The 25,318-nt window shown below is 41.5% G+C and overlaps 1 protein-coding gene across 1 annotated transcript in view; it reads left to right on the top strand.

The window, feature by feature from the left end:
• The first annotated feature begins 801 nt into the window (after window positions 1-801).
• The window catches only part of PTGIS (prostaglandin I2 synthase), a 74,519-nt gene continuing 50,002 nt past the window's right edge, over window positions 802-25,318 (top strand). Inside the window, exons 1-2 of the mRNA XM_058177408.1 lie at window positions 802-1,168; window positions 22,236-22,359. Of these exons, the coding sequence (XP_058033391.1) occupies window positions 1,071-1,168; window positions 22,236-22,359 (222 nt within the window). The 5' untranslated portion in view covers window positions 802-1,070. The remainder of the gene's footprint in view (window positions 1,169-22,235; window positions 22,360-25,318) is intronic.

The following is a 25,318-nucleotide window of genomic DNA, read 5'->3' as shown; positions in this document are numbered from 1 at the left end:
TTGTAAAAATATACAAATAGAATGAGACTATTGCCTTATACACTGTAAGCCGCCCTGAGTCTTCGGAGAAGGGCGGGGTATAAATGTAAACAAAAAAAAATATTTATGTTAATACTGAATAGGTTTAATATTGATATTTTTACATGATAAAATAAATATTCCATGAATACGTATTAACTTTTAATATGGTAAATATTGATAAATATAACCCATACAAGCCAAAGCTCTTTTGGAAGCCTCCACAATTTTTAAACGTGGGGATGGTCCCAGTTCTACGACATTTGGGAAGTCATTGAAGGACATCACATCCCCCACCTCGTTGATTGAACCATCTCTCCTGACATTCTGGAAGTCCCTTCAAACCTGGTCCAGTGTCAGGAGGCATGGGGAGCAATAATTTGATTAGGTGGCTGCATTGTTTGTAATTGGACGCTGTCTCTTAGCCTTCTAAAAAAATTTCTTTGTCCTTTTTGAATAGTTCTAAAATTGTTTTATTGTTTTGCGTGGCCCGCCCGGAGTCATGCCACATGCGATGTGCGGCCATATATAAAATACGATCAAGCCATCAATTTATGAGCTGTTTTTTTCTAGTGAATTGTAATTGGGGCAACCTTCTTCCATTTTACCCCCACTCCCCACGCCCTATCTCTAACCATCTGGCCTAGCTGTGCTCCAACGTAATGGGAGTTGAGGAAAATCTGGAGTCCCTGGGATTAGCCCACGGCTTCCTCTTTCCCGGGAAAAAAAATCCCTGCTGGAAGAACCGGAAAGAAAGACGAGGTGGAAATCTTCGGGCTGAGCTGAAGGCAGGTGAGGAAAGAGAAAGAGACGCGAAAGCCTGCTCTCCTTCCCCTCCACAAGCGCAGCAGTCTGCCAGGGGTCGAGCTGAGGTGAGGCCCAGCGGGGGCGGAGCGCTTCAAAAAGGGGCTGCGGGCGAGGAGAGCAAAGAAGGGGAGCGCCAGGAGCACCGGGGACCGGGAAGGAAGCGGAGGCGGCGGGAAAGCGGCGGAGACAGAAGCGCGTCGGGGAAAGGGCGAGAGAGCGTCTGCCTCCGTTCGCTCCTCCGGACCATGGGTGCCTTCGTCCTCAGCGCAAGCTGGCTGGGCTTTCTGTTGCTGCTGGTCCTGCTGTTTCTGCTGCTGGTGGCCTGGCTCAGCGGGAGGACTAGGTGAGTGTCTGGCGGGATCCATCCCGCGGGCGTCCAGGGAAGGATCGGGGCAGGTGGGATCTTGGACCCGCTACCACACCATAGCCCAGAAATAAGTTTGGGAGATCGGCAGCGAAGGTGGCTTCCATCCCTTACAGAATAGAATAGAATAGAATAGAATTTTTATTGGCCAAGTGTGATTGGACACACAAGGAATTTGTCTTGGTGCATATGCTCTCAGTGTACATAAAAGAAAAGATACGTTCATCAAGGTACAACATTTACAACACAATTGATGGTCAATATATCAATATAAATCATAAGGATTGCCAGCAACAAGTTATAGTCATACAGTCATAAATGGAAAGAGATTGGTGATGGGAACTATGATAAGATTAATAGTAGTGCAGATTCAGTAAATAGTTTGACAGTGTTGATGGAATTATTTGTTTAGCAGAGTGATACAGGTGAGATCGGTGCGATGGTTAGAGAGCTTACAGGTGGATCATTGTCATCATCATCATCATCACCACCTTTACGGTCACTGCCCAACATACGTAAAATGAGATTGGCGAATCACTTTACGATGCTTGGAATGGGTAGGCCGTGTAATAGAAGGCGAGAGGTTTGCGGGAAGGGAGTAATTTGATGGAGGGAGTAATTTGAATTATGAGGTGGAGAAACAGGATGGTTTAAGTTTCTCTCCTTCATCAGACTGGAAAACAAGCTCACCCAGCCTTACTGCTGGGAAAGTCAATGCTAGGAAAGGAAGTACGATACTTTATCCCATCACTAATTGCATGGTTGATCAGTAGAGCCTGGTTAGTAATTGGATGGAAAATCACTCGGAAATGCCAGGGTTTTTGGTGCAGGTAGGAAATCTCAAAAACATCCTCGATGAAGCAATGTCAAGCTAGCCTTGACAGCTACATGCACTTTTTACATATACAATCGTGTTTAAAGGACAACAAAGAATGTTCTTTCTGCGCCAACTCAGTAAGCTCAAACTGCCCAAGGAGCTGCTGATCCAATTCTACAGAGGAATTATTGAGTCTGTCATTTGCACCTCTATAACTGTCTGGTTCGGTTCTGCAACCCAACAAGAAAAACACAGACTTCAGAGGATAATTAGAACTGCAGAAAAAATAATTGCTACCAACTTGCCTTCCATTGAGGACCTGTATACTGCACGAATCAAGAAGAGGGCCATGAAAATATTTGCAGATCCCTCGCATCCTGGACATAAACTGTTTCAACTCCTACCCTCAAAACGACGCTATAGAGCACTGCACACCAGAACAACTAGACACAAGAACAGTTTTTTCCCGAAGGCCATCACTCTGCTAAACAAATAATTCCCTCAACACTGTCAGACTATTTACTGAATCTGCACTACTATTAATCGTTTCATAGTTCCCATCACCAATCTCTTTCCACTTATGACTGTATGACTATAACTTGTTGCTGGCAATCCTTATGATTTATATTGATATATTGACCATCAATTGTGTTGTAAATGTTGTACCTTGATGAACGTATCTTTTCTTTTATGTACACTGAGAGCATATGCACCAAGACAAATTCCTTGTGTGTCCAATCACACTTGGCCAATAAAAAAAATTCTATTCTATTAACTGTACTTTATAGAATAAATCACAATTGGATAGATTCATACAAATGTTAAACTATTATGTCGTGAGTTAAACTATTATGTCATGAGTTTTTAACTCACAATGTAATAGTTTAACATTTGTGTCAACCCAGCTAATAAATGAGAGTGCTTTTTAATTAGAATATTAGATGATTTTTAAAAAAGCATATTGATTTTGATTGCATTGTTTCCGGGTACAGAATCTAAGCCCATCTGCTTTAAATAGGAGCTAAAGGGTGCGACTATATAGAAGGGAGCTTTTATGTTTGACAGATTGCTGGGACTTCCCAGGATAATGTAGATAAACCTTTTAGGATGATCCGTTATGCAACTTCTTTGTTCATGTAGAATGTGCCCGTTACACAGCTCTCAAATCTCACCTGGTATGTGTGGGTGTGTGCTGAGAAATGAATTACCAGTATAGATTATCTAACTCCAAAATATTCTATTTTATGCTGGAGTCCCGAAGTCTGCCCACAGTATTTTCCTTGGCACACACCAGAGTTTCTACATTTATTGTTTGGTGGCAGTGGTATTACAGTACTGTTGTTCCAATACAAAAATTTTCCAGTCTGGAAAATCAAGTGACAACTTGTGATGCCATTTTTATGTCTAAGAACGTCTGTGGTTCTTGAGTGAGCAATAGATACACATTGTCATATGAAAATGCCACTCACAACTTCTTTTGAAAAGCATGGTTTGTACAATCTTAGAAGATTTAATTTAAGCCAGGTAAACCATGTCTGCTATATTAGTAGAGCATGTTAAGCTTGTTTGGTATTAACCATTGGTAGGAATTTGTGCTTTATGCAAGCTAAATTCATTTGGTGAGTTTAGAATACAGTATATTGTATGGACCCAAACATGGTTAATTCAAAAGCATCTACAGCTGGTATAGAATGCAGCTGCATGGGCAGTTAAGTGCGCTCTTCAATCAGTGCATGCTCTATGAGCTGCTGCTTTTAAACTGTGAAGCCCTTCATGGTATGGGGCTGGGGTTTTGAAGGGCCACCTCTTCTTCATTATACTGTAACTACCTGTCCCATTAGGTCCAACAGAAGAGGCATATTCCAGAGTATAAACAACATTAAGAAAGTTGTGCAAACAACATAGCCATTCTGCACAATCAAAAACAGACAAAATTAGAGTGTGTGAGGAGAACAGCTGAAAAGGAGATGTGCTAGAAGGATGCTATGGAACAGAACAGTTGTCTCCCCCCCTTTCCCCCCTCCCGACGTGGAGGGTTTTTGCCTTAGCTAATACACTATGTTTGTTTCTGTATGGAATCCATTTTCCATATTAGTTCAGATGTAGAATTCATATGAATATTGCAGTGGTAAATATTTCATCTGTTTTTCTTTCTGAGCATCATCCATTTGTGTTTGGCAAATTGAGTATTTTGTAATTTTTTGTAAGATTGAATACTTTATTTAGTACTTGGGACTTACTGTTCTTTATTCTGTTTCTTAACCAAATAACTTCTCTGCAGCCTTTACTAGTTTGCATCCTAGACATTGGGGGAAAAAATGAGCAAACAACCTATCAAAAATGGTTAACATGACATTCGGCTTGTGGTTCGTTCATTGGCAAATTATTTTTCATTAAAACTAACTTGGCATCCCATCATTTGGAAGGCACTCTGCCCCCACATCCCCAACCCCCTCACAATGCCATTTCATGGATATTTATTTATTTGTATCTTGACTTTATTGTTCTTACAAATAACTTAAGGCAGTGAATAAATCCAACACATCTTCCTACTCTTATTTTCCCCACAACAGCAATTCTGTGAGGTGGGTTGGGCTGAGAGAGAGTGACTGGTTCAAAGTTACCCAGATGGTTAAGGTGGGACCTGAACTCACAATCTCCTACTTTTTAGCATGGTGTCTTAACCACTAGACCAAACTGGCTCTATTGCTATTGAACTCATCTTGTTGGTTTTTTAGTAAGATTTTTTTCTCCAGTTTAGATTGATCTCAAATTTATCTGACCTGGATAAAGTGTACTTCTGAATAATATTTTCTTCCATTTAACATATAGATACAGTTTTCATATGCTTGTATTTGCAGTATGTATGAAAATGTCTAATTGGAACTGAAGAATTGAAAACTCCTTTCCTTCAACTTATTCCTTGAAAGCACAGGTTTTAACCTGCTGTGACAATTTATTCTCTGCAATCTTTTCAAATAGAAAATAGAAAAGCAATATGTACTATTTATGATTTTTAAAAAGCATATAAACAGCGTTCCGTGAGCCTTTGGCATTGAGTCATGCTGGCCACATGACCACGGAGACGTCTTCAGACAGCGCTGGCTCTTCGGCTTTGAAACGGAGATGAGCACCGCCCCTTAGAGTCGGCAACGACTAGCACGTATGTGTGAGGGGAACCTTTACTTTACCTAAAAAGCATATAATAATTTAATTTTATAATAGAACACTTATACTTTTCATGTATAATATCTACATTCTAAGAATGTCTTCAAGGAATTAGGCAGTGTTCCTTTACTGGTGAAGGGAGTGCTGATATTTTCAAAACTAGCATTGGCATCCTTCAGTCTCCAAAGACTATGGTATCGTGCTCTGTAAAGAGATCCTAAAACAGCTTCTAGTCTGGCTAAAAAGGCCAATTCGAGAAAAGCAATCCCTTCCACACTAGGGCAGATACATTCTGTCCCCTGCCCACCCTCCAGATTTCGCTGGTTCCGGGACTGCCTCTTTGTCTCAGCTTGCCGAACAAAAGTTTCTTCGAATTGGAGAAGGCCATGCTGTGTCTTTAGCCTCCAAGCTGAATGATCGGAGATCAAGGTTTCCCAGTTGTTAATGTCCATTCCCAGGGCATTTAGGTCCCTCTTGCAGATATACCTTACCCCACCAGACTTGAAATCCTAGGCTTAGAAAGCTTGGAACTCCGTCGCCTCCAACAAGACCTAAGTTTAACTCACAGAATCATCTATTGTAATGTCTTCCTGTTAAAGACTACTTCAGCTTTAATTGCAATAATACTAGAGCAACTAATAGATTTAAACTAAATGTCAACCGCTTTAATCTAGATTGCAGAAAATATGACTTCTGTAACAGAATCACCAGTGCTTGGAATACTTTACCTGACTCTGTGGTCTCTTCTCATAATCCTAAAAGCTTTAACCAAAAACTTTCTACTATTGACCTCACCCCATTCCTAAGAGAACCATAAGAGCCGTGCATAAGCGCACAAACGTGCCTACCGTTCCTGTCCTATTGTTTTTCTTTTCTTCTTCCTATATATATATATATGCTTATACCTCCTAATATTTACTCATATATCCTTATATCACAGCTGTGGTTTCCCTCTGAGGCGCTTTCCCTGCACTATTTCTCCATACAGGAGATCTTTCAGAATCCGATCATTAGTCATTCTCACGACATTCCCAAGCCAGCGTAGACGTCGCTGTTTCAGTAGTGTATACCTGCTAGAAATTCCAGCACGTTCCAGGACTGCGCTATTTGGAACTTTGTCCAGCCAGGTGATGCCAAAAATACGTCGGCGACAGCGCATATGAAAGGTGTTCAACTTTCTCTCCTGCCGTGCATAAAGGGTCCAAGACTCTTTTCAAAACTAGGTGTATATTACGTGTATACATACACAAATTAAGCCATATTGGCAGAATCTGACAGCAACATCTGGAAGCCCATATGACATTCCATATCATAAAAAAATTATTTCTCCATATTATTCATTTTATTAATGTTTTGAAACTCTAATCCTTGCTACTGTAGGAGTGGCTTCACTCATCCTTTTAAGTGCCATTGTGGTTTTAGGTCTAGAACAGGGGTCTGCAAACTTGGCTCTTTTAAGACTTGTGGACTTCAACTCCCAGAGTTACTCAGCCAGCTTTGCAGACCTCCCTGGGGTCCACAAGTCTTAAAAGAGCCAAGTCTGCAGACCCCTGGTCTAGAATATGTGAAACTCACCATGGGTTAAAATCATGGCTTAGTACAGTGTGCAAACCATACCAATGTGTATTAGAGGCTGTTTAAAAGTAAGCCATAAGAATAATATAGGAGAAAAAAATAGCCAAAATAAAATTGGTAAAAAAAAAGTTATAATAAAGCAAAGAAACTTTCTAAAATAGTTAATCGCTATAACCATAATCAGAGCAGTTTTACCAGCTGCTCAAAAGACCTTTTAGGAAAATTAATTGCATATATAAAGGTATTCTGTTACAATAACAGAAAATCTTACATCATCAAAATTCTCGGCTATTTCTGTTACAACAGGATAATATATTTGTACCTCTTGACAGCTATTTTGCTAAAAATGTATGCACTGATGTTTTTAAGTCTTTCCAACCCAATGTTGGAATGTTGGAAATGTATGTTGGAAAGTATGCAGTCTACTTGCCTGCATGATAAGTCTCTGGAAACTCAGCAGAATGGCTCCTCATTCAATCTGTGTAAGAGCATCTCAAAAGAAAAGCCAAGTTAAAAAACAGATGGACTCCTCCTAGGATCTGGTTAGGGGAGAAAAAAATCCAGGAAAAGTCAGCCAGTATGCACCGAATACTGCCAATTCCTCCATTCTAAGCTGTCCTCCCTCCTGGTTGTATGGTCCAGAGCAAAGAATATTTATCTAGTAGACCCCTACACACAAACACAGACAAAAGACAAAAAGAGAGCAGAAGCATGCACACAACACAAGCTCCCACAAAAATATGACATATTATTTCATCGAAGTAGTATGTTCACACAGATGCTTCTTTATGGCCAAAGAGTTGAGAACAATTCCAAAAGTCATGCTTCTCAATCTTGACAACTTTAAGATATGTGTACTTCAACTCCCAGAATTTCCCAGCCACCATGGGGAATTGCTAAGGTTGAGAAACACTGCTCTGTATGCTTTCCCTACTTGTATTTTAATTGATGCATTTAGGCCAGGGATGAACTATTTGCAGCTGCAGTGTAGCAACCCCCCATTTCTAAGTTCTTAGAGTCACAACTGCTAACAATTTGCATGATTGCTTCCCAAAAAAATGAAGTAAAAGCCCTAAAATAGACAAAATATTTGGAAAAGGAACCTTTCCAAACTTCATCCAAAAATCTAGAGAGCCACACTTCCTAATCATGATATAATGAGTATTTACAACAGAGCACCTATGGTTTGTACCCATCGGACAGCAAGCATCCCAGATGGGAAGAGGGCTCAAGTAGTGAATTAGCCTGGACTCACCACATAAGCACCAGAGGGCAAAGACTGATAGCAATACCCCCCACCACCACGCCTTTGAGCCTTATATAGTCTAGACTATAGTGACCAGACGTCCCACTTTTGGCAGGACAGTCCCGCTTTTTAATAATGTGTCCCTCGTCCCGCGGCAATTCCAAAAAGTCCCAATTTTTTTTTTGTTTCACTCCCAATCTGAAAATGGGAGGCGGCAACGCAAGAGGAGGAGGCGGAGAAGGGGGAGTGGCGGAGAAGAGGGCGCGAGAGGGAGGAGAGACGCCGCTTGACTTCACCCGAGAGGAAGAGAAGAGCGGAGAGGAGAGCCGAGGAGAGCCGAGCCTGCCTGGAAGAGCCGAGAGGAGAGCCGAGCCTGCCTGGAAGAGCGGAGAAGCAACAGCCGCCCATCCTCCTTCAGGCAGGTGGCAAGACTCAGCACGCATGCGCAGGCCCCCCCCCCGGTCAATGGTGTCCCGCTTTGTTATCGCTGAAATCTGGTCACTTTAGTCTAGACATGACCTGATCTTCTGTTTTATATCTCTGTCTCTGCAGTTTGTTAGATAATCTGACCACCAAAATGCTTTCCTTCAAACTCTTTTGAGTTTTGCACAATCTTGGCAAGCCTTTGGTAAATTAAGAATGGCTGGGTTCAACAAGAATTACTCATAGGTAAAAATTATAACAGATGGGTTTTATAACTCTTAATCTCTGAGATTGTATTCTTTGCTCTTCTATCACTACAGTATGTCATTGTTTCAGTTCTATTGATTATTTTGCCCTAACATATCTAAAATTACTCAAGCCATGCATGTTTCTTTTTTAAAAAGGCCAGCAATTGTATGTGGATATCAGTGGTGGGTTTCAAAATTTTTTTACTACCAGTTCTGTGGGTGTGGCATGGCTTGGTGGATTTTGCAGGGGAAGGATACTGTAAAATCTCCATTCCCACCCCATTCCAGAGGAAGGTTATTGCAAAATCCCCATTTCCTCCCTGTCAGCTGGGACTCGGGAGGCAGAGGATAGATGTGGGCGGGGCCAGTCAGAATTTTTACTACCTGTTCTCCAAACTATTCAAAATTTCCACTACAGGTTCTCCAGAACTGGTCAGAACCTGCTGAAACCCACCTCTGGTCCATATATGGATGATTTAATGCTGTGATGCTATTTTTTTGAACTTACATTTTGTATGTTCCACTGTTAGAGCTATCATTTATAAACAGAAAATAAACTGAGAAAATGTCCCTTTAAGTTTTTAAAAATTCTATCATATCTCAAATTAAAAGTAGCAAGCTATCTCTACATACTGAGTGACATTAAGCACTACTCAAGTCTTTAGAAACGTGGGTGGATTTTAGACTAAAGAAATTCTCTATTAACTAGAGGGGAAGCTATGTGTTTTTTTATAATAGCATTGTAATGCAATATTCTTCATGTTTATTCAAAATAAGTTCTATTGATTAAAGGTTGACTTACTTCCACCTATATTTATATTTAAGATTCAAGATTTATGAGCAAGTTTTTCAAGGATTAATTAGTTGTAGATTATTTTGGAATCTTGGGTCCATTTCTATGTGTGTGTGTATGTGTGTGTGTGTAATTACATAAAACAAGAATGGATAGGGAAAACCTTTACAGAATTTTAGCCATGTTATTCCATGTCTTGAAGGAAGTAACTGCAAACAAAAAAGGACAACCAAAAAATACATTTGTTCTGAAGGATTAAACATTCTGAACCTTTCTTGCAATGGGCATATGCCTTCTTTTACAAATGCCAAGTATTTATTTGAAAAGCTGCCAGATGATACTGATCTATTTAGTGGTATCCTCTATCCAGATAGAAAGTCTATTTCGATTGGAATCTCATATGGATCCTATAAATGAATAAACAGAAATGATGAAGGAAGAAAAAACAGCAGCAGCAACCTTAAATTGTCTGCTGACTCCTGAACAAGGTGAACAGAAGGCCTACAAGTCCTTTGGCTGTAGTCGACCCTACAGTTGGATGTATTGCATTTCCACCCTAATATTTGGATGGTCTCTGTCTTCCTCAATCTTGTGTCCCAAAGGTGCTTTTTCAAGAGGCAACTGAGCTTTCTTGTTTTTCTTTGAAGACATTTCGCTTCTCATCTAAGAAGCTTTTTCAGCTCTGACTGGATGGTGGGGAGTGGGAGGATTTATACTCCTTGCAGACAACTAGTCCTTTGCATTCTTTTAGCGAGTTGTTAAGCTTCTTGGATGAGAAGTTAAACGTCTTCAAAGAAAAACAAGAAAGTCCAGTTGCCCCTTGGAAAAAGCACCTTTGGGACAACCATTTTTTATTTATTTATTTATTTTTGTCATAACAGTATATATAAGCATTAACATGAAATAACTATATAATATATAGTTACTTTATAGTTATTATTTTTATAAATAAAAGTATTTAAAAAATTTAAATATTTATAAAAATATAAAAAATATTTATAAAAATATTAAATATTAAAATATTTATTAAAATATTTATAAAATTATTTTTATAAATAAAAATATAATTTTATAGTTATTTTATAGTTATTAAACCATGACCTGGATGACTGAGAATCTCCATATACATCAATCTTGGGTCCATTTCTGTCTTATATCTGAAGTGGGAATGCTGCTTTGAAAAGGTCAGCTCAAGGGTAAATGGCATCCCTAGGCCACATTAACTATGGCACCAACCTCCCGCTAATGTGAGGATTTCCATTTTTGGAATGATTATTTTAACATTTTTATGTCCCTACAAAATTTTTAAAGTTTAATCATTTTTCTTCTGGCCTTTGTTTGGAAGGACGAGAGTTGTTGATGCCCCCTAAGCTTTGGTGCCCTAAACCAGTGTCTGCTCAACCTATTCTGATTCTGATTTTTAAAGCTGGCCCTGGGGAAGACATATTGTATTATAATGTCCACAATGCCATTTCACACATGCCTCTCTTGTCACTAACAGACTCACTTCTTCCCTGACAGTTAATTTTAAAGTTTCAATTTTAATGAAGTGGTAATACTTGGGAAGAGGGTACGTTGCAGAACAAATTGCCAGCCTATATAAATTTTACATTTATTTCCAACAATCCTACCAGGTCCACATAGGGCCCCAGAGCACTGTTAGGAGACGAAAGAGATGGATTTCATAAATATATTAAATGAAGGGGATTAAACAGCATAGTGGACTGGCAAAGAACATCCTAACAGATTAAAGAAATTCACCAGTTAGCATGCTACTTAATAGAAATGACATTGTACCTAGCACTTATTTGTGACTCATCCAACCTCCCACATTACGATCAGTTCCGGAGTTAGAAGTTTTAACAAGCTTCCCCTTGTTAAAAAGTTACAGGTCTCACTAAGGTGTGTACCTAAACAGGATCTTGGATCACCACACCAACTTTTTCAGAGGAGAATACTGTGCCCCTGTATGGATTAACAGCTGCCATACTAGTAAGCTAGACGCCAGACTCAACAACACCATGAGGATTATAAGCGGATGTATTAAAACCACTCTGACTTGCCGGCTTCCTGTTCTGAGCCATATAGCACCGCCAGCTTTACAAAGGCAAGATGGACTTCTTCCTCCTCCCACCCTCCCCCTCCTCCTCCCCCCTCCTCCTCCTCTTCTTTTATTTATTTTGTCATAACAGTATATATAAGCATTAACATGAAATAACTATATAATATATAAGCATATATATGAGCATAAGTATGTAATAACTATATTAATTGGATATAATGAAGAGGAACAATAGGACAGGGAACGGTAGGCACGTTTGTGCTCTTATGCACGCCCCTTATAGACCTTTTAGGAATGGGGTGAGGTCAATAGTAGATAGTTTTTGGTTAAAGATTTTGGGATTTTGAGACGAGACCACAGAGTCAGGTAATGTGTTCCAAGCATTAATAACTCTGTTACAGAAGTCATATTTTCTGCAATCAAGATTGAAGCAGTTAACATTAAGTTTAAATTTATTGTTTGCTCTTGTATTGTTGTGATTGAAGCTGAAGAAGTTTTCAACAGGAAGAGCATTGCAATAGATGATTCTATGAGTTAAACACAGGTCCTGTCGAAGGTGGCGGAGTTCTAAATTTTCTAAACCCAGGATTTCAAGTCTGGTGGCATAAGGTATTTTGTTGTATTCGGAGGAGTGGAGAATTCTTCTTATAAAATATTTCTAGACACGTTCAATTGTGTTGTTATCAGAAATGTGGTATGGGTTCCAAACAGGTGAGCTGTATTCAAGAATTGGTCTAGCAAATGTTTTATATGCTCTGTTAGTAGTGTAGTGTTTTTGAAAAAGAAGCTACATAAGATTAGGTTTACAACTCTTAGAGCCTTTTTTGTGATGTAGTTGCAGTGGGCTTTGGCACTTAGATCATTTGATATTAAAACTCCAAGGTCTTTAACAGGGTGGGGGTCATCTGTAAGGTAATATCCATCAAGCTTGTACTTAGTGTTTTGGTTCTTTTTTCCAATATGTAAGATTGCTGGTTGAGATTTGGAGTTGCCAAGTTTTAGACCATTCGGATACAAAGTCAAGGTCTTTTTGAAGGGTAGTTGTGTTGTTCGTGGTGTTAAATAGTTTGACATCGTCAGCAAAGAGAACACAATTACTTGTGATATGGTTGCAGAGATCGTTGATGTATAATATGAAGAGCGTTGGTCCAAGAACGCTGCCGCCCTCCTCCTCCTCCTGCTCCTCCTTTTCCTCCTCCTCTTCTTCTTCCATATCCATCATCAGATATTGGCAACTAGTGAGAGAATACAGAAAAATTATGAACAACTCACTCCTACTGGTGCATGCTGACCTTTGTCATTTATCAGCAGGAAGACTCAAATCCAGGAAACCATGGCAATTGCCCAAGATCTGGCCAAAAACTTTAACATTGATTTCCAATAGAAAGCCAAATGGGTTGCTGAACATCCAGGCCTAGGAAGACCCCACAAAAAATGTGACATATGTGACCCCACAAAAAATGTGAAAATAAATGACCCCACAAAAAAGGTGCCAGGCTTTGAACTACCACGCCAGCAATGGACAATCCTGAATAGGATTTGTATCTCACATGGCATCTGCTGGGATTCCCTGCATAAATGGGGCATAACAGAAAATATGACTTCAGTAACAGAGTTGTTAATGCCTGGAATGCACTACTAGACTCTGTGGTCTCATCCCAAAATCCCCAAAACTTTAACCTGTCTACTATTGACCTCACCCCATTCCTAAGAGGTCTGTAAGGGGCGTGCATAAGAGCACCAGCGTGCCTACTGTCCTTGTCCTAATGTTCCCTTTAATTGTATTCATTTTATGTATTCAATTCATGCTTATACTTATATATATTTAATATGTATTCGAATAAATAAATAAATACATCCTCCCCTCAGTATGACTGTGGGGTCCCACGTCAAACTGTAGATCACATTGTGACAGACTGTAAGCTGAGGGCATATACTGGTTCAGTATCTAATTTTTTTTTCATATAAACGAAGCTGCACTTCAGTGGTTAGATGGCCTAGACCAGGGGAATCCAGCCTTGGCAACTTTAAGCCTGGAGGACTTCAACTCCCAGAATTCTGGCCTTGACATTATTTTATTTATTTATTTTATTTTATTTATTAAATTTTTATACCGCCCTTCTCCCGAAGGACTCAGGGCGGTGTACAGCCAAAAATAAAACACAATACATATACAATTAAAACCAACAATTAAAACCTAGCAAATTACAAAAGGCTGATAGTTAAAAGTTTAAATTTAAAATTATAAAAGATTTTAAAAACCCAATAAAAACCCCAGTTTAAAATTAAAACTATTAAAAAATTATGCCAGTCCCGCTTGAATAAATAAATATGTTTTTAGCTAACAACGGAAGGTCCGAAGATCAGGCACTTGACGTAGGCCAGGGGGAAGTTCATTCCAGAGCATTATAGATCTTTTTAACTTTTATATTTTATTATGTTTCATTAATCAAAGTGAAATGTTAATATATATTGCAAGTCCATGTACGATATGCCATACGCTAAATAAACAGCAAGGAATTTAATAGGAAAAATATAAATTAATTTGCAAACAAATGCATTTCCTCATTACATATTTATCATTTGGCTGGCTTGATTGTTCATAGATTATTATAATATGTATATACATCCTGGAAAATTATTTAAATGTAATTTTTAAAATAATTTTAAAATTGTACATCAATGTATAGACAAAATGTTGACAGTGAGACCGATGGCGCGTAAATTTAATAAAATAAATAAGTCAAAATGCTCTAAACTTCTTTTTCTGAGGAAGGCTATATATTTGACAAAGGAGGGATGGTTAATGCTCCACTGAGACCAAAGTACAAAAATTTACTTTATGTCTTTAGCAAACATTGTACCGATACTAGAAATCTTTATCTTATAAACTTAGAAAGCCATTCCTTCTTTCTGTCCTTGTCGAACTAGGAAACACCTTTTATAATTTATTAATCTCTGGGCTGAAATCTAGAGGAAGGCAGAATGGCAGCACAGCCAAAATAACTTTCTCTATTTTTAGAATCAAACAGCCCATAGTTTATATCAGTTAAGTTGTTGGTTAGCAACTGAGATCTCTATGTGATCTTTTGAGCTAAACAGAAACATACTTCTATTAAGAAATGCACTGAACTGAATTTATTCAGCAAATCTGGAGACTAAAACCTAGGAAAACATTGAATTGTGATTGCTTCAACCTTTTCATTCTTGGTCAAATAAGCAGCTGGCAACTTTATAAAAATAGTGATGTTGGTTTCACCCATACTTATAAAACTATTTTCTTTCTTCTCCGTGGATTGTTATATATTTCAAGGATGATAGTTGTATATGAACACATTGCTTGAAAAACACGAGATCTGTATCTGGGGCTGAACTTCTTCTCAGAAGAGGAGCCATGGTGGGACGGGTTCACCATTTGGGAAGATGTCAGGGGTAAAATGCTCTCGGTTTGGACCGGATTGCCTGATGGGTGGTGGGTGGTTCGGAGAACCGGTAGCAAAAATCCCTCCCCCCACCATGCCCAGCTGAGCTGCATGATCATCAAAGGTTTTTTTTTTACTCTTAAAAGCATTTTTTTTTCGACTGAAAAAATGCTTTTAAAAGTAAAAATAAAGCCTCTGATGATCACGTGGCTCAGCTGGGATCATCAAAGGCTTTTAAAAGCATTTTTTTACAACTTCTTCGGCCGAAGAGGTTGTAGAAAAAATGCTTTTAAAAGTTAAAAAAAAAAGTTGACCACGCCCACCCAGTCACATTAACCCCCACCAAGCCACGCTCACAGAACCGGTAGTAACAAATTTCACATTTCACCCCTGAAAGAAGTTCCACCTAAAGTAAGGATTAGATGTATGAAAAGAATGGAGAGACTAAAATGCTTTTCATTCAACGTATTAACTATATTTTATTTTAACGTTTTTACTGGAGGAAAGTGGCTCAGAACCCATGGAGGAAATATTTATTTATTTATTTATTTATTTATTTATTTATTTAATTAGATTTTTATACCGCCCTTCTCCCGAAGGACTCAGGGCGGTTTACAGCCAGATAAAACAGAACAACAGAATAAATACAAGATAAAATAATATTTAAAAAACTTATTCAATTTGGCCCAGATTAAAATATATTTAAAACAATAAAACCCACTAAAAATTAAAAACCAAATAAAATCTAAAATTCTATGCCAGTCCTGCGCGAATAAATAAATATGTCTTCAGCTCACGGCAAAAGGTTCGAAGGTCAGGAAGTTGGCGGAGTCCTGGGGGAAGTTCATTCCAGAGGGTGGGAGCCCCCACAGAGAAGGCCCTTCCCCTGTGGGTCGCCAGCCAACATTGCTTGGCGGACGGCACCCTACGGAGTCCCTCTCTGTGAAAGTGCACGGGTCGGTGGGAGGCAATCGGTAGCAGTAGGCGGTCCCGTAAATAACCTGGCCCAAAACTATGGAGCGCTTTAAAGGTAGTAACCAGCACCTTGAAGTGCACCCGAAAGACCACAGGTAGCCAGTGCAGCCTGCGCAGGAGTGGTGTCACATGGGAGCCACGAGCGGCTCCCTCTATCACCCGCGCAGCTGCATTCTGAACCAACTGGAGCCTCCGGGTGCTCTTCAAGGGGAGCCCCATGTAGAGAGCATTGCAGTAATCCAAGCAAGAGGTAACAAGAGCATGAGTGACCGTGCATAGGGCATCCCGGTCAAGGAAGGGGCGCAACTGGCGAGCCAGGTGGACCTGGTAAAAAGCTCTCCTGGAGACGGCTGTCAAATGGTCTTCAAAAGACAGCCGTCCATCCAGGAGAACGCCCAAGTTGCGCACCCTCTCCATTGGGGCCAATGACTCGCCCCCAACAGTCCAGCCGCGGCTGCAGCTGACTGTACCGGGGTGCCGGCATCCACAACCACTCCATCTTGGAGGGATTGAGCTTGAGCCTTTTTCTCCCCATCCAGACCCAGATGACTACACGAGCATAGATTGAAGACTGAGTTCATTCTGAATCTGGTGATATACAATATGGTGAAGCAACGGAAATAGCGTAAGACTGGCAAGAGAGAATTTCTTGGAGCCTTGAAAATTCTGGCAAGAGAGGATTTCTTGGAGCCTTGAAAATTCTGCTTTGGGGTTATGATATGCCGAGCACTACAGATTAATATTAGTAGTTTAGTATAAATGCAGTTAATATGAGACTTGGTTGAAAAATCTCACTAAATCACAAGTTCCTTAATTATGTTTATAAAACATCTCAATAGTGATCATAAACCGAGGACTATCTGTATATGGACATATCCATGATGTCAGTGTAACCTAAATTCACCTCAAAGAAAATTCTATTTTCCTTCCAGTAATAGGAATAGATTAGGAACGAATAGTTATATTTCATTCCAACAGATATAAATTGACAGTATAAAGTGACCGTCAGTCCTTATGCTTAATAGCAGATATTCAAAGTGGAAGACATCAAATGCTTACAATTAAAGTTGCCGTTAATTTTGGCCAAATTATGTTGTGTTCTCAGTTCGATTGGTTGAAATATAACCCTCTCCCATGCTTAATTAAATAGAAACAATGCTATGACTTTATATAGCGATACATAGCTTTTATTTCTTTCATAAGATAGACAAAAATAAAGCATCTCAGGTTGTTTTCCATGTTTTTTCCTAAACTAGGAAAAACTACATCTGTTAGACTTCCACTTGTAGTGAAATGTTCGCCTGCCCAGCAAGCCAGAACTTCAACACATCAAAAATGGTGCTGAATCAATTTAAGTCTGGAGAGATTTATTGAGGCAGGGTAATTCCTTCATTTTGATTCTTCTATTCAGGATTGCGGCATTTGTTTGGTACTGAGGACTACGTTAAATATATACAAACTTTTTCTGATTTATAATGTGCTTTCAATTAATTTCAGACATCTACATTCCATTAAATTAATGTTCATACTGGCAAGATGCCGCAGTTAAACATGGCACAATTACTTTGGGAAATCCATCTGCTAACCACAAACATGAAACATTTTGACAGAGGTCTTTTAAATTGTGATGCATTTAATCTAAATTATAATTTATCTGACTAGGGCTTTGTCTTCTCAATATGGAGAATAGTTAATAATAATAAGCCAATAATTCACCCCTTAAACAGTTTCTTAATTTATTTTTCTCTTTAAACTTCTGCCATATGATGCCAATTACCTCTATCATAATGAGAGGGATTTTGGGGGGGGGGGAGGGGAGGATTTTTGATAAGCTAATATAGCTGACATGCTTCACCAAGTTTAGCACTAGAAGCAAGTCACGCTGCAGACTTAGCTATTCTTATTCCCCATCCCTATCATGGTTAATTTGCTTTGTCCTGAGGATCCTTGATATTCCTAAGCATTTTGGATATTTTCCATAAAAGGTTGCCGGTGATAGGAGCACAGGAAGCTGCCACGGACTGCTTTGGACCTTCCCCAATTTTGGTAGTAGGCAAATTTGTGGATTTCAGTTTCTACAATTCTCCATAATGGCTATTCTAGGTGTTAGTCAACATATGTCCAGGCTGTCAAGATAAGGAAAGACCGATATAAATTAATTGCTTCAATGTTGTCTGAGTTGACTGAGTCAGAAGAAGTCTACCTCAAAAAGAAGTCTTTCTTGGGCCTGAAAACCTTCTATTAGCTTTCTATAAAGCCGTTAGGATTGAACCTGGAAACTTCAGAGATAGAGTGCTGGGCCACAGAAGAATTTCTTTTCCACAAAGCTTGTGCTTCCTTGTGATAATTTCACAATCATTGCCTTGTATACCTGCAGCAAGCAACCTACTTTATTTTGTATAGCTTAACCTCATTTTGATAGGGTTGAGAAGACAATCCTCTGCTGTCTTTAAAAATGAAAAATAAAACTCTCTATTTAAAGGCCGTTCGTGCTGAGGTTCAGTATGGATATTTCAATGCTATCTTTCTCTTATTTTTATTTATTTTATTTTATTTTATTTATTTGTCAATCATATATAAGATAGCAGGTAAAAGTATAAACATAATTTGGATACATGAAAAGAGTAAGTAAAAAGGAATATTAGGACAGGGATGGTAGGCACGCAGGTGCACTTATGCACGCCCCTTACAGGCCTCTTAGGAATGGGGTGAGGTCAACAGTAGACAGTTTAAGCTGAAAGTTTTGGGGGTTTGGGGAAGAAACTACAGAGTCAGGTAGTGCATTCCAGGCATTGACCACTCTGTTACTGAACAAAGTAATATTATGGCCTTCTTGGTGCACCAAGGATATGCTGCATGCTCTGTTCTGCATGCTTTTCTTATACAGGCTGTCCTTGATTTATGTCGTAATTGGACCCCAAATTTCTGTTGCTAAGCAGGACAGTTATTAAATGATTTTGCCATATTTTACAACCTTTCTTGCCATAGTTGTTAAGTTAGTAACACAGCTGTAAAGACAACTTTACATGCAAGTAGAAAAAATAGGGATCACCTTTGGTAGGAAGGTAACAGCGTTCCGTGCGCCTTTGGCGTTGAGTCATGCCGGCCACATGACCACGGAGACGTCTTCTGACAGTGCTGGCTCTTTGGCTTTGAAACGGAGATGAGCACCGCCCCCTAGAGTCGGCAACGACTAGCACGTATGTGTGAGGGGAACCTTTACCTTTACCTAAAGACAACTTGGCTTCCCCATTGGTTTTGCTTATCAGAAGGTCTCAAGAAGTGATCACATGACCACGGGGCACTGCAACTATCTTAAATATGAGCCAGTTGCCAGGCATCCAAATTTTGAACATGTGACTATGGGGCTGCTGCAGTGCAGTGGTGGGTTGCACCTGGTTCGGACCGGTTCTATAGAACTGTTAGTAAAACCAGCGGGAGGCTCCGCCCACTGACCCAAACATCATCAAAACTCTTCTGCGCATGCGCAGAAGCTTCGCACAATGTTTAATTAATAAACATTAATAAAATTATTAATTATTACAATGTGAACTGGTAGTAAAGATAAATAGAACCCACCCGGGGTGAAATAGAATAGAATAGAATAGAATTTTATTGGCCAAGTGTGATTGGACACACAAGGAATTTGTCTTGGTGCATATGCTCTCAGTGTACATAAAAGAAAAGATACGTTCATCAAGGTACAACATTTACAACACAATTGATGGTCAATATATCAATATAAATCATAAGGATTGCCAGCAACAAGTTATAGTCATACAGTCATAAGTGGAAAGAGATTGGTGATGGGAACTATGAAACGATTAATAGTAGTGCAGATTCAGTAAATAGTCTGACAGTGTTGATGGAATTATTTGTTTAGCAGAGTGATGGCCTTCGGGAAAAAACTGTTCTTGTGTCTAGTTGTTCTGGTGTGCAGTGCTCTATCTGGTCTGCAGTGCTCCCAGTTCGGATTGGATTGCCCGATCCAGTAGCGATGGCGGTGGGTGGTTCGGAGAACCGGTAGCAAAAATCCCTGCCCCCCCCCCCAGCTGAGCTGCACGATCATCAGAGAGTTTTTTTTTTTACTTTTAAAAGCATTTTTTCTTTGGCTGAAAAAATGCTTTTAAAAGTAAAAAAAAGCCTCTGATGATCGCGCGGCTCAGCTGGGATCGTCAGAACCCTTTCAAAGCATTTTTTCTACTACCTCTTCGGCCGAAGAGGTTGTAAAAAAAAAAAACTTTTAAAAGGCTCCTCTGGCGATCCCATCTGAGTTACCTGGTCACCAGAACCTTTTAAAAGCATTTTTTACAACCTCTTCGGCCGAAGAGGTTGTAGAAAAAATGCTTTTAAAAGGTTCTGGAGATCAGGCAACTCAGCTGGGATCATCAGAACCCTTTAAAAGCTTTTTTTCCTCTGGCAATCCCAGCTGAATTGCCTCATCATCACAGGCTTTTAAAAGCATTTTTGTAGAAAAAATTCTTTTAAAAGTTAAAAAAAAAGGTTGGCCCCACCCACCAAGTCACATTACCTGCCCCCCCCAAACCACACCTACAAAACCGGTAATAACAAATTTTACATTTCCCCCCTGAACCCACCCCTGCTGCAGTGGTTGTAAATGTGAAAAATGGTCATCAGTCACTTTTTTTCAGTGATGTTGTAACTATGAATAGTCACTAAATGAAAGGTTCTCAGTCAAAGACTACCTGTATGCAGTTGAGATAAGATTCAGACCCACTAATTAATTAGACTTTGGGAACTCCGTACATAGAGAATCCTACCTAGTTAGAACAGTTTTCTTTTTTAGTAAAGCTGCCAAAAACTCCACCCAACTTCCTTGTTTAGCAAAACACCTGGGCTATGGATTTCTCAGTTGGCTGTTTTACAAATATCTCTGTCACAGCAGCTGTTTCGCAAGGGTGGGAATTGACACGGAAATATAAGACAGTGGAAACTTTTATCCTTTTTAATATATACCGTGACATTGTTTACAATAGTAATATACAGCACAGGACTGGTATTCAGGCAGTGTCAGGTTTCCTCTTAAGACTCCCTCCTAGAAATTCCCTCTAGTTCTCCTGCTTCCTCTTCCTTCCTCTGAGTCACTTTTCATGAAGAAATTGGACAAGCATTTCTCTGAAATGACATAGGATTTCCTGTTTGAGCAGGGGGTTGGACTAGAAGACCTCCAAGGTCCCTTCCAACTCAGTAATTCTGTTAGTCTCCTTCCTCGGTTTTTGGCCCTGACAGGAGAGAGAATGAAAAGAGACAATGGGCTAGAATTTGCTGTAGTGAGCTCAGCATGCATTGACCTCTTCCGACTACCTTCTGCTGTCCATTGGGGGAAGAACCTTCTCAGAGTCAGCTACCCAGTGTTTCTCTGAGACCATAGCTTATCCATTGACATCTACCCTTTTTGGCTCTTTGGTGAAGCCACTGCCTATGGCCAGTCAGGTCCCTCCTTCTTATTCTTGGCATTGGTTGGAGCTTTCATCTCATTGGGTCTTCATTTTCTGTCTTCCAGGGAAGCCACCCCTACACTTTTCTTCTCTACACAAGGGACTAACAACTACTGAACACTTATTTTTTTCTCTCCAGACCATCTTTCTAACTACTCTATCCCCCCCCCCGCATAATGTTTCTCTCTCTCCTCTTCTCCTTCTTTCCTCTCTTCTCTCTCTCCAAGAGAGTAGCAGCATAGTAATTGAGGAAGTAGAACGCTCAGGGCTCTAGTACTGCCTACCTTTGCATCAGGCTGGACCAATGGGTCTCAACATCTCCCCACAACAGCCCTGGATAGCCCTGGCCAGATTCCTATTCCATTGGAGGACTCACGCTAGCAGAAGAGCAGCCATGCCACCGCAGTAAAACACATACGCCACAACAGGGGTGCTATTCAGCAGGTTCTGACAGGTTCTGGAGAACCAGCAAATAGCGGAAATTTTGAGCAGTTCAGAGAACCACCTCTGGCTGGCCCCAGAGTGGGGTGGGAATGAAGATTTTGCAATATCCTTCCCCCAGGAGTGGGGTGGGAATGCAGATTTTGCAGTATCCTTCCCCTGCAATGCCCACCAAGCCACACCACAGCACGCTCACCAAGCCACGCCCACAGAACCGGTAGTAAAAAAAATTTGAATTCCACCACTGCGCCACACCCTCACTTTCAATTGTCGCTAGAGCTGTCACATGGTAGCTTCCGGCTTTTGTGTTATTTAACTTTAAAGTTAAGACTTCAGGACAATGTATTTTATGAAACAGTGGGGAATGATTAAATAGTAACGTGGTTAATTGTTTATCTCTCTTGATATGTTTTCCAGGCGGCCTGATGAACCTCCACTTGATAGAGGTCACATTCCTTGGCTTGGGCATGCATTGGCATTTGGTAAAGATGCTGCCAAGTTCCTATCTGAGATGAAAGAGAAGCATGGTGATATTTTCACAGTGAGTATTTATAGGACTTACATTTTCCAAGGTGCCACGGTTCATCTCCTGCAGGACACAGTGTTGATAGGCATTCACTGAATGCTACCTTGAAAATCTTGTATTTATTTATTTATTTATTTATTTAATCGCATTTTTATACCGCCCTATCTCCCGGGGGACTCAGGGCGGTTTACAGCCTAATAAAAACATACATATAAATACAAAATAAAACACCAATTAAAAAACTTATTAAATAAGGCCGAATATTAAAAATTGCGATAAAAATAATAAAACCCCGTTAAAACCAAATTTAAAATTTAAAATTCTAGTCCAGTCCTGCGCAAATAAATAGATGTGTCTTAAACTCGCGGCGAAAGGTTCGAAGGTCAGGAAGTTGGCGAAGTCCTGGGGGAAGTTCGTTCCAGAGGGTGGGAGCTCCCACAGAAAAGGCCCTTCCCCTGGGTGTTGCCAGTCGGCACTGCCTGGCTGACGGCACCCTGAGGAGTCCCTCCCTGTGAGAGCGCACGGGTCGGTGGGAGGCAATCGGTGGCAGCAGACGGTCCCCTATGCCATGGAACGCTTTGAAGATAGTTACCAAAACCTTGAAGCGCACCCGAAAGGCCACAGGTAGCCAGTGCAGTCTGCGCAGGGGAGGTGTCACATGGGAGCCACGAGGGGCTCCCTCTATCACCCACGCAGCCACATTCTGGACCAACTGGAGCCTCCGGGTGCTGTTCAAGGGGAGCCCCATGTAGAGAGCATTGTAGTAATCCAGACGAGATGTCACGAGAGCATGAGTGACCGTGCATAGGGCATCCCGGTCTAGAAAGGGGCGCAACTGGCGAACCAGGCAAACCTGGTAAAAAGCTCTCCTAGAGACGGCCGTCAAATGGTCTTCAAAAGACAGCTGTCCATCCAGGAGAACGCCCAAGTTGCGCACCCTCTCCATTGGGGCCAATGACTCGCCCCCAACAGTCCAGCCGCGGCTGCAGCTGACTGTACCGGGGTGCCGGCATCCACAGCCACTCTGTCTTGGAGGGATTGAGCTTGAGCCTATTTCTCCCCATCCAGACCCGTACGGCCTCCAGACACCGGGACAGCACTTCGATAGCTTCGTTGGGGTGGCCCGGTGTGGAAAAGTACAGCTGAGTATCATCAGCGTACAATTGGTACCTCACACCGAAACCACTGATGATCTCACCCAGCGGCTTCATATAGATGTTGAACAGGAGGGGCGAGAGAATCGACCCCTGCGGTACCCCACAAGTGAGGCGCCTCGGGGTCGACCTCTGCCCTCCCGTCAACACCATCTGCAACAGATCAGAGAGATAGGAGGAGAACCACCGATAAACGGTGCCTCCCACTCCCAATCCCCCCAACCGGCGCAGCAGGATACCATGGTCGATGGTATCAAAAGCCGCTGAGAGGTCTAATAGGACCAAGGCAGAGGAATAACCCCTATCCCTGGCCCTCCAGAGATCATCAACCAACACGACCAAAGCCGTCTCAGTGCTGTATCCGGGCGGAAAGCCGGACTGGAATGGGTCTAGATAGACAGTTTCATCCAGGTACTGGGGTAATTGACATGCCACCACACTCTCTACAACCTTCACCGCAAAGCGAAGGTTGGAGACCGGACGATAATTACCTAATACAGCTGGGTCCAGGGAAGGCTTCTTGAGGAGAGGTCTCACCACCGCCTCTTTCAAGGCAGCCGGAAAGATCCCCTCCAACAAAGAAGCATTCGTAATCCCCTGGAGCCAGCCTCGTGTCACCTCTTGCGTGGCCAGTACCAACCAGGAGGGGCACGGGTCCAGTAAACATGTGGTGGCATTCAACCTCCCCAGTAACCTGTCCATGTCCTCGAGAGCCACAGGGTTGAACTCATCCCAAACAGTCTCAACAAGACAGCTCTCCGACATCTCACCTGGATCCACCCAATTTTGATCCAGACCATCCCGAAGCTGAACGATTTTATCGTATAGATAACCAGCAAGCACCTCCAGGAGCTCGGGCAGGGCTGCTGTCACGCAGCAAGGAGCCAGGTACATGACAAACAAGCCCATCTGACACCTATGCCCCCACCTCACAAAGAGGGATTCACAGCCGGCAATCTGAGGTACAGTGGTCTCCCTCGGCTCTAGACTCTCCTTAATAACAACCGCCACCCCCCCACCCCTACCCTGGGCCCTCGGCTGATGGAATGCTCGGAAACCCAGTGGGCACATTTCCACAAGGGGCACACCCCCTTCTGTGCGCAACCAGGTTTCCGTAACGCCCATAAGGCTCGCAGAAGCCCCCTGGATAAGATCATATATTAGGGGGGGGCTTGTTAACCACGGACTGTGCATTGCACAACATCAGCCGGAGACCCAGGCTCTGAGGGTCTTGACCATCCGGGGAACGGGAGAAGTCTGAGGGATCAGGGCGCGCGATTGCCTTCAAACATTGAGCGCTCCCCCCCAAAAAACGATGCGAGCCCTCACTTCCGCCATATCTGCCCCTCCCACTTACCGTACAAATAGGACCACCCTCACCAGAAGGAATGCAATCCTCCCCCATAACCTTCGAACCTGTTAAATGGGCGCCGCGAGCACACGCAGGAACTGCCCCCCCCCGACAGGCTACCCCCAGCACCCTCCCTTACCCTCCCACCCCTTAAAAATTCCCTATCTAAAAAACCCCAAAGGCTCTTCCTCGACGCATGCCACCTCTGTGGGTCCCAAGACCCGTCATTGAGGCCGGCCCTCGGTAATGAGGCAGGCCACTCCTGTGAGGCCGGGGCACCTCGCAGGCGCAAGAGTTCCTGTACCGAATATCGCATAGATAAGATAGAAGTCGGCGAGAGGTGATACTGTCCCAGGATGGCAGAATATTACACAACAGTTCCTCAAATGGATACCCATTATCTGATGACTCTTCAAATGGTGGCTGGCTTATGATGACAAAAATAATATAAAGATGGAAAAAAGATGGA

This window comes from Ahaetulla prasina, chromosome 3, assembly GCF_028640845.1.
Source record: "Ahaetulla prasina isolate Xishuangbanna chromosome 3, ASM2864084v1, whole genome shotgun sequence".
NCBI lineage: Eukaryota > Metazoa > Chordata > Lepidosauria > Squamata > Colubridae > Ahaetulla > Ahaetulla prasina.
Note: the sequence above shows the minus strand (reverse complement) of the source record. Positions and strands in the feature narration are given on the sequence as shown.